We start from the raw sequence: 10,929 nt of genomic DNA, 5'->3' as shown, positions 1-10,929 counted from the left end.
CTCCAGTTCTTCCTCCGCCAACTTTCCCGCCAAGTGTGACTGAGTTGATTGAAGTCGAAGTCACGGAGAAAGTTGAAACCACGGCTTGCAAGTGTGATGAGATTTGGGACGAGATCAGCTCTTTGAAAGGTCAGTGTCTGAACCATGAGAAAGAGAGAGGGAGAGATAGATAGATAGATAGATAGATAGATAGATAGATAGATAGAGAGAGAGAGATAGATAGATAGATAGATAGATAGATAGATAGATAGATAGATAGACAGAGACTGAGAGAGAGAGAGAGAGAAGGAGAGAGAGAGAGACTCCCACTTATAATACATTATGAATCAGTTAAGGTCAGGGAGACAGTTGTTGAAATGATGACTTGAATGTGTGACGAGATTTGGGATGAGAACAATGCAAGAATTTTATCTCTTCACTCACTCTCACTAACTCTATCCCATGGCCAGTTGGTCGTCGGGGGGACTCTCGGGATGCAGACTTCACGATTCGACGCCACTCATCACGGTCTTGGGCCTTCCTCATTAGATTATTCCACGTCAATCCTGTCCAATCTTTAATGTTATCCTGCCACACTTTCCTCTGTCTTCCTCTTTTTCGGCAGCCTTCTACCGTGTCCTGCAATATTGTCTTGTATAAGCTTTCGTGTCTTACGAGGTGACCAAACCAAGACAATTTCCTTCTCTTTTAGCCAATGCTTACTTACTTACTTATCCAAACCAGCGATCACCTGAGCTCTCGCCCTTCGGTCTTGTGCCATGACGTAGAAGTTGACGTATTTTGTAGTTGTTCCAGGTGACTATAAAGTGTGTTACTGATGCTTGGATTTGGTGGGAGGAATGTGCATCTCAGGTCTTCAATAGGTTGACATTCAAGCGAGTGGTGTGTTACTGTTTCATTGGGGTGTTGGCAATACAAAACTGTAAATTTTGCAGCAGACAAAATCTACAATTTTGCACACACAAAATAAATTAAATACATAGTTAACTGTCAAACTCTGGAAAGGAATTTTTCTAACAAATTTGACCAGAAAACTCAACCTTCAATGAGTATCGATCAATCTACTTCCGCTCGCCATCTTTGTTTAGAGGCTATTTCCGGTTACCGTTTTTAAAAAGCGTTAATTACACCCCCCCCCCTTGATTACATCATTTCCGGTCTCAAAATGAACGAACTTCCGGTTGCCTACACTTCCTTCCGGTACGCCATCTTGAAACCGTTAATTACGTACTTCTAAATGGCCCTCACCTTGGCAAAAACTCTCAACCCTAGGAATTCTCAAGGTCTTACTAAAGCACCAAATTTGAGAGTCTTTGCCAAGATAAGGGTCATTTAGATCGATCGATATTTGAAGGACGAGTTTTCTGGCCAAATCTTTGAATACGTGTCTTTCCTGAGTAGGGCAGTTAACCCTCTCCTTACCAGCCATCTTCAGGATTTTCCCACAAAACTTCATACCCAATTAAACTAAAAATATGTTTTATCACTTAAATCACAATAGCAGTAAAGTTCTTGCGATACATAATTTCTTTAGCAAAACATGCTCTACAACACACTGTGTTCATTTTCTTTACGTTTTATGATGTACACATGTTGAAATTTGAATAAGAAAAATGTTGGTTGTATCGTAACGAATGTGACGATTTTCCTTTAGTTGGTAAGGAGGAGGTTAATGTGGCTATGTGGTCTAGTGGTATAACACCGCTTTCGGATCGGAAGGTCCTGGGTTCGAGCCTCGCGCTCGGCGCATAATTGAGTCCTTGGAAAAGGCTCTTTACTCACATTCTCTCACCGTACTCATGTGTAAAATGAATACCTGGCCGTTAACAGCGTTGTCTTTGTCCGGAAAATTGTAATATCGCCTACCAGGCGTCATGTCCCGTCCAAAATGTTAAATGTTGCTGTTGACCAGGGACCCCTTGTAAAGCGATGTGAGCACATTTAGTGGATATTGCGCTATATAAAGCTCAATTTTTATTTTTATTTTTCATTTTTAACTGGTTAAAACGCTCAAGTTTTGGTGATTCATTTGTTTTCCTTGATGTCATCCACAGAAACTCTTGTCTTGGAGAACCAACTGCTGAAGGAAGAGGTCCAAAAATATAACGGTATGGATAGAAATAAGTAAAATATACAACACAGCCTGCCTGATTTCAATGTTATAAAGTTTATTAATAGTTCATCATCATATGTGACCCATCGTCTCAAAACGGTATTATGTTGAGATGAACAAGATACTGAAAGGTCAATTTTAAGCTTAACAGGTCAAGAAAACGAAATTTCGGTTTTCAGTACTTTAAAATTCTATGTTTCTTCTTCAATAATCCATCCATACATGGACTCAACCCAAGTCTGATGTTTTTGGTCATAATTCTATTCTTAGCACTTTGATCATCCCGACTTAATACCGTTTTGAGGCGGTCACGTATCGTTTTACATTAAGAAATTAAGGAGCTGGCACCAGTGCAAGAGAAAGATCTGAACAAGTGTGTATGAAAGGTGTCAGACAAAGCAAGAAAGACGATTAATAAGAACATAAAGTTGTTTTGTAGAGAGCTTGTTTGAGTATTAAAAAAAATCAATTTTTCTGCTGGTTAAGCCTGCCAATAGTCTTCAACAGTCATGACGTCACTTCCTTCCTAATGACGCATGGTAACTTAGTAACACTGGCTCTAAGCTATCGGAACAATGGCGGACGCCCGTGTGAAATATTTCTCCGGTGAGCATAAAAGCGTATCCAGAGGGGAAACAAACATAAATTTGATCATGTTTTGACTTTTACACATTCTGATCACAAGGCATATGAAAAGTTCTAGCCAGCATGAAGAATAAAAAGTAATGATTTTCTTTGTTTGGAACCAAGATGGCAGCCGTTGCCGGACGGCGTGACTACTGAATCCAATTTGGGAAAATGCTGACAAGGATCGTTAAGGAGAGGGTTAAGGGTTACATACATAGGTCAAGACGCTATGAATGTGACGCTTCATCTCACCTTGTTGTTGTTTTTTGCCATCCGCGTTTATGAGTGATGTTCACTGAACTGTATTAACCTGACTATAAACGTTCATGGTTACACACAGTTTTGTGTGTTGGTCCGTTATACTTCTGGGTGGCAATGTTATGAGCTTCTTAGCCAAGCGCATACTATCTATATGTTAACGATGGCTTCGAGTTGGCACTCAACTATTTTTTTGTTTTTGTTTGTTTTGTTTTTTTACTTTCAGAATCCTGCCGAGTTTCTTTCTCTGCCAGACTAACAGGCGACTCCAGACTCTTCAATAACAAGAGGGCCCCATTTAATGATGTCATCAGTAACAAAGGACATGCCTTCAATCCCGAGACGTCGGTCTTTGTCGCTCCTTGCCCTGCACAGGTAACAAGCTATATGTGACCCACCGTATCGAAGCGGTATTATGTCGGGATCCACTCGGTAAGGGAAATTGAATTCATAGCCACAAATATCCAACTTGGGTTTAATTTCTGTACGTTCTGGTGGAGTATAAAGACTATTTCTTGCATTGCAGAAACTTCTAAGGTCCAATTTCTCATCATTCTATCTCTAAATTCACTTTTTGGGGTCTGAATCATCCCGACATAATACCGTTTCGAGATGGAGGGTCACATATTATTATTATGCCGCCGTACTCTGAAGAAAAAAAAAAGACATATTTAAAAATTTGGCGAGAAAACTCGTCCTTCAAATATCGATCGATTTAAATGATCCTCATCTTGGCAAAAACTCTCAAACCTGGGACTTCCGTGAAGAGAGAGAGAGAGAGAGAGAGAGAGAGAGAGAGAGAGAGAGAGAGAGAGAAAATAAGTAGGAGTGCATGAAATATCTGTTCAATGTTATAGTTATCATATAACGTTATAACAAGTGTAACTAAATGACAAATTGCCATATTTGTGGACAAGAAAGATCTATTATTATTATTATTATTATTATTATTATTATTTTTTATTATTATTATTATTATTATTATTATTATTATTATTATTATTATTATTATTATTATTTATTATTATTATTATCATTATTATTATTATTATTATTAAATATGGGGGGGGGGGTTGTCCAAAGTACGGCTGTATACATGTTGCATCTAAAAAAAATAAATTGAGCTTTATATAGCGCAATATCCACTAAATGTGCTCAAAGCGCTTTACAAGGGGTCCCTGGTAACAGCAACATTTAACATATAGGACAGGACATGACGCCTGTTAGGCGATATTACAATTTTTTGGACAAAAACAACGCTGTTAACGGTCAGGTACTCATTTTTCACCTGAGTACGGTGAGAGAATGTGAGTAAAGAGCCTTTTCCAAGGACTCAGCTATGCGCCGAGCGTGAGGCTCGAACCCAGGACCTTCCGATCCGAAAGCGAGTGTCATAACACTAGACCACATAGCCGCGCAAAAAATCTAAAATAGTTGGGGTGTTCCCCCCCCCCCCCCCCACGACAGTATACCATTTGTTACCCTCCGTCTCAAAACGGTATTATGTCGGGATGATTCAGACCCCAAAAAGTGAATTTAGAGATAGAATGATGAGAAATTGGACCTTAAAAGATTTTGTAAAGCAAGAAGTAGTCTTTATACTCCACCAGAACGTGCAGAAATTAAACCCAAGTTGGATATTTGTGGCTATGAATTCAATTTCCCTTACCGAGTGGATCCCGACATAATACCGCTTTGAGACGGAGGGTCACATTTTGTTGTTTTGGTCACATTGTCTATTGATAGTATGGGTTTATGTAAAATAATGGTCGCCTATTCTGATACCCGCCAGATCAGTTTTACCAACATACAAAATAAAAAAAGGAGTCCTTGAGATCCAATAGGTCCATGGAGCCGGAGTTTATCCCGGTTTCTATAGCGTGAAGCGGACAATAGCAATAGCAATAGCTACCCTATGGATAGGACGCTAGTCTATCTCAAAGTGCCTTCCGCCAGATCAAACAGATCCAGCTACCCAATCACTTCTGGCTGTACGGGGGGGGGGGGGGATTTCGACTGTACCTGGTATCGATCTCGTTCCCTTTGATTGTGAAGCGAGTGCTCTACCAACTGAGCTATCGGGACCCCCATCAAATACAAACCTATGAGTAAATTTTAACGTGTATGGTTAGTCTGTTAAGAGCGTAGCCATCGTAAACTTATAGATAGTATGCAGGTGACGTCACTCAGGCCTTTGGTATTGTTTTTGCCATCCGCGTTTGTGAGTTGTTCTCACTAAACTGTATTAACCAGACTATAAAAGTTCATGGTTACACAGAGTTTGTGTGTTGGTCCGTTATACTTCCGGATGGCAATGTTGTGAACTCCTTGGCCAAGCGCATTCTATCTATAGCCTGACACTGACCAAAAACTCACTAGACACTACACAAACCTAAAAGAAATGACCTCAAACTGCAAGTCCTAGAGGATTCTAGTGCCAGGCTAAATGTTAACGATGGCTACGGTTCGTAGCCATCTTTAAGTTATGGCCTGACACTGAAACCCAAATAGACTGGCATTTTGACGTCATCATTTGTTTTTTGCATCGCAGATTGAGTTGTCGTTAGTAGAGCTCATAGAAACAAGTTATTTCATTGGTTGAACTATTGAATACAACTCACGATTTGTTTTCTTTTGTGGCCAAAGACTGGCATTATGACGTCATTTTTTAGGTTTGTGCAACGTCTAGTGAGTTGTTGTTAGTAGAGCTCATGGAAACAAGTTATTTCATTGCTTGAACTATTGAATAAAACTCACGATTTGTTTTCTTTTGTGGCCAAAGACTGGCATTTTGACGTCATTTTTTGGTCAGTGTCAGCGTGGCCTTCGTAAAGTTATGGCCTGACACTTACCAAAAAATGACGTCAAAATGCCGGTCTTTTGCCACAAAAGAAAACAAATCGTGAGTTTTATTCATAGTTCAACCTATGGAATAACTTGTTTCTATGAGCTCTACTAACGACAACTCACTAGGCGGTGCAAAAAAACAAAACAAATAATGACGTCAAACTGCCAGTCTTTTTGGGTTTCAGTGTCAGGCTATAACTTAACGATGGCGACGGTTCTCGTGGCAGGTTATATGTTAACGATGGCTACCGTTCTAGTATCAGGTTATAGATAGTTCGAAGTTGACGTCACCCAGGCCTTTGTTATTGTATTTTGCCATCCACGTTTATGAGTAATTCTCACTAAACTGTATTAATCAGACTATACCAGTTCATTGTTACACACAGTTGTGTGTGTGTTGGTCCGTTATATTTCCGGGTGGCAATCTTTGGAGCTTTTTCGCCAAGCGCATACTATCTATATGTTAACGATGGTGACGGTTCTAGTGTCAGGTTATATGTTAACGATGGCGATGGTTTTAGTGTCAGGTTATATGTTAACGATGGCTACGGTTCTAGTGTCAGGTTATATGTTAACGATGGCGACGGTTATAGTGTCAGGTTATATGTTAACGATGGCTACGGTTCTAGTGTCAGGCTATATGTTAATGATGGCGATGGTTTTAGTGTCAGGTTATATGTTAACGATGGCTACGGTTCTAGTGTCAGGCTATATGTTAATGATGGCGATGGTTTTAGTGTCAGGTTATATGTTAACGATGGCTACGGTTCTAGTGTCAGGTTATATGTTAACGATGGCTACGGTTCTAGTATCAGGTTATATGTTAACGATGGCGACGATTCTAGTGTCAGGTTATATGTTAACGATGGCGATGGTTCTAGTGTCAGGTTATATGTTAATGATGGCTACGGTTCTAGTGTCAGGTTATATGTTAACGATGGCGACGGTTCTAGTGTCAGGCTATATGTTAACGACGGCGACGGTTCTAGTGTCAGGTTATATGTTAACGATGGTGACGATTCTAGTGTCAGGTTATATGTTAATGATGGTGACGGTTCTAGTGTCAGGTTATATGTTAATGATGGCCATGGTTAGAGTGACTTCAGTGAGAACTAGTCACCCAACTGGCGATGTGAGATCAAAAACAAAGAGCCGCGTGACGTCAGTGTCATTAATTCAGGCATTCAACAATATGTTTTCTCCTTTATCCATCCCAGTACTTTTTCTCTCTGACCCTTCGAAGCCACCAGAATATGGACAGTGGCTATGTGGATGGATACATCATGGCGAATGGAGAAGAAGTGGTAAGAGTCAATATTAATCTCCCTCCTTTCTTTTCTCTCCACCTCTCTCTCTCTCTCTCTCTCTCTCTCTCTCTCTCTCTCTCTCTCTCTCTCTTTCTCTCTCTCTCTCTCTCTCTCTCTCTATATATATATATATATATATATATATATATATATATATATATACATATATGTATATAGAACTAGAACTAGAAAATAGATCAAATCATCCGAGTAAAGGAATTAGAATCCAAGCCGGTTTTGGGGACGCCGCTTAACTCTCGTCTTACCAGCCATTTTCAAGATTCTACCCAAAACTTCACACCCAACTAACAGAAAAATATATATTTTTATCACTCAGACACAATAGCAGTAAAGTTCTTGCCATACATAATTTCTTCAGCAAAACATGCTCTACAACAGCACACTGTTCATTTTCTTTAAATTTTATGATGCACAAAATAATTTTGAATAAAAAAAAATGTTGGTTGTATCGTAACGAATGTGACGATTTTCCTGAAGTTGGTAAAGAGACGGTTAATTGGGACGATAATTTGTGGGGGAACCGAGCCGTCCCAATAAACCGGCTTGGATTGTATTTTGAATAATAATAATAATAATAATAATAATAATAATAATAATAATAATAATAATAATAATAATAATAATAATAATAATAATAATAATAATAATAATAATAATCATTTTCTTCTCCACCTCCAACAGGCTCGAACCTCCGTCTTCATCGACCAGCCAGTAGCCAACTACCAGAGCGCCACCAACGGGGCCGTTGTGACCTTGGACAAGGGTCAAGAGGTCAGCATCCTGGTTAAGACCACGAGTAACGGGAAATTGAAAAGTTCCACGTATTCCGTCTTCTCTGGATTCTACCTTTACCCTTAAGGGGAAGCAATCGCGTTTTAGAAGCCATCTGACGCGACAGATAGAGATTTTTTACTCACTCAATCCTGGAGATTTTTGCTACTTTTCAACATTGGGGAAAAAAATGTATTAAAAATGAGGATAGACGTCTATAGATAGTTCAAAGATGACGTCACTCAGGTCTTTGTTATTGTTTTTTGCCATCCGCGTTTATGAGTAATGCTCACTGAATTGTATTAACCCGACTATAAACGTTCATGGATACACATAGTTTTGTGTGTTGGTCCGTTATACTTCCGGATGGCAATGTTATGAGCTTCTAAGCTAAGCGCATACTATCTATAGATAGAATGCGCTTGGCCAAGGAGTTCACGACATTGCCATCCGGAAGTATAACGGACCAACACACAAACTCTGTGTAACCATGAACTTTTATAGTCTGGTTAATACAGTTTAGTGAGAACAACTCACAAACGCGGATGGCAAAAACAATAACAAAGGTCTGCGTGACGTCATCTTCGAACTATCTATAGGCATGGGGTAAAAGTAACCCGGGTAAACTACGGATATAGTCGGTGTTAGGGTTGAGTGAGCTAATCAATTTATGGCCATATTCTAGAAAACATGCATTCAAAAAATTTGGCCACAAAACTCGTCCTTCAAATATCGATCGATTTAAATGACCCTCATCTTAGAAAAAAAATTATCAAACCTGGGACCTCGCGAAGTTCATCTTAAATCCCAGGTTTTTATAGTTTCAGCCAAGGTGAAGGTCATTTAAATCGATCAATATTTGAAAGTCGAGTTTTCTGGCCAAATTTTTAAATATGGGTTTTTCTAGAGTTCGGCAGTTAACTAGTTGAAGAAGGACAATAGCGTTTTAGTTGCCAGAGACAGTTGTAGATTTTTAAATAAATATTATAGAATTGATACTAAACTGCTAAAAAGATAAAGATAAAAGATAAAATTCCCTTAATTCATCCTATAGGGAATGAGATTAGCGGAAGAGTAGCGTCCCTTGATTGGAGTCACCTTACAGAGAGAACGTCAATATGGTTTTGAAGTGTCTCAAGCCGCTTTCACCGGAAGCGAGGAGGAGAGATGCATGCGCACGACCAACATGACGCTCTCTCTCTAATAACCTTTCCGCCGGTGACGTCACAGACTACGGGTGACGTCCAATCCAGGGACGCTACTCTTCCGCTAATCTCATTCCCTATAGGGGAAATTTGTCTCTAAGATCTATTCCAAGGGAAGACTGGAATAACACAGGCGTCAGCTGTGAATTGCCAAAAGTCATGAACAAAAAGTTAATAAAACAGCTTGAAAAATATCAAAATACAAAAAAACAACCAAACGTTTCGGACTCAAAATCCTTCTTCAGTCAATTTTTTTAAAAAACTCACTAATATAAAACATGTATCAATCCTTTAGAATCAAGACAGCTGTCAGAATAGAATTGATCTCACGCCTTGTCCTTGTCAGCCCATAGTACGAATTGAATTATCAAGATTGTATTTATAAGATGTAGGTACCAAATACTTCTCTTCCGGCTGTCTAAAGAATAAGCGGTGGTTTTGTTTTGTTTGGTTTGGGGTTTTTTTAATGGATTTTTCTTATTTTTTATTTTTTGTTGTTGTTTTATTTTTATTTTTTGTTGTTTTTTTTTTGTTTGTTTGTTGTTTCATTAAATTTTTTTTTTTTTTGCTATTGGCAATAATGTTATTTTATTGTTTTTGTTTTTAGCTGAAGAAGGGTTTTGAACCAGAAACGGTCCAAGTTTGGAATTTATTGTTCTTTTTCACAGCTGATGTAGTAGATTTGTAGATTTGTCTTTTATATTCAACTGGAAAGGAAATTTGTATTTTATAATAAAACATATCGAAAGTTTAAAAAGGTATCTAGTTCGTCTTGGTTCCTCAGTGTTGATATAGATCTAATATTACTGTCAGTACAATAAAATTTGAACCCAAAATGGCATTTATTTATTCATTTACTTACTTATTTATCCATTATTGTATCTATTTACTTCTCTATTTATTTATGAATTTATTTATCTAGTTATTTATCCATCGATTTATTTATTATTTATTTATTTATGTATCTCTCTCTCTCTCTCTCTCTCTCTCTCTATATATATATATATATATATATATATATATATATATATATAAGAGAGAGAGAGAGAGAGAGAGAGAGAGAATGACGTTCACGTCACTCGGGTCTCTGTTATTGTTTTTTGCCATCCATGTTTATGAATAATTCTCACTAAATTGTATTAACCAGACTATAAATGTTCAAGGTTAAACATAGTTTTGAGTGTTGGTTCGTTTTAATTCCGGATGCCAATGTTGTGAAATTTTGAGCCATGCGCATACTATCTATAGATAGTATGGGGTTGACTAAGAAACTCACAACATTCCCATCTGGAAATATAACGCGCCAACACTCAAAATTATGTTTAACCTTGAACATTTATAGTTGCATAAAATGTTTCTGCATTGTGTCTGTGCATAGCCTGGCCTTTTCTTATTGACAGACACTGTCTGCGAATTATCGTCCATCGTTATCGACAGACATGTCTATCTACTAATTACTTACATTGTAAAAAAAAAATGAAAGATCGTATTTCTCATCACGTTTATTATAAACTCACTTTTCGGGTCCCATTGACCCCGATGTAATACCGTTTAGAAATGGCGAGTCACAAATGCCATGTGAATACGAAAAACAACTTTGTCCTCGTCAGGACATGGTTAAAGGGAAATAACTCGTGTTTTAATATTTTTATAATTTAATTGTTTCCCTCTTTATAGGGTTTCTTTTTTTATTATTTTTTTTTATTTTCTTTCTTTTTATGAAAACCAATTTCTCTTTACCTTATTTCGTTTGTTATATTTTGTAGAAAAAAATGCACTT

General features: G+C 38.0%; 1 protein-coding gene across 1 annotated transcript in view; it reads left to right on the top strand.

Annotated features, from left to right (window-relative positions):
- LOC144960591 (uncharacterized) overlaps window positions 1–9,985 on the top strand; it is a 23,674-nt gene extending 13,689 nt beyond the window's left edge. Inside the window, exons 6-10 of the mRNA XM_078893820.1 lie at window positions 7–129; window positions 2,055–2,108; window positions 3,225–3,373; window positions 7,063–7,149; window positions 7,855–9,985. Of these exons, the coding sequence (XP_078749946.1) occupies window positions 7–129; window positions 2,055–2,108; window positions 3,225–3,373; window positions 7,063–7,149; window positions 7,855–8,031 (590 nt within the window). The 3' untranslated portion in view covers window positions 8,032–9,985. The remainder of the gene's footprint in view (window positions 1–6; window positions 130–2,054; window positions 2,109–3,224; window positions 3,374–7,062; window positions 7,150–7,854) is intronic.
- Window positions 9,986–10,929: the final 944 nt, after the last annotated feature.

This window comes from Berghia stephanieae, chromosome 15 (genome assembly GCF_034508935.2).
Source record: "Berghia stephanieae isolate SIO BIC M18660-M18661 chromosome 15, UCSD_Bste_1.3, whole genome shotgun sequence".
Taxonomy (NCBI): Eukaryota; Metazoa; Mollusca; class Gastropoda; order Nudibranchia; family Aeolidiidae; genus Berghia; species Berghia stephanieae.
This window is presented reverse-complemented; position numbering and strand designations above follow the sequence as displayed.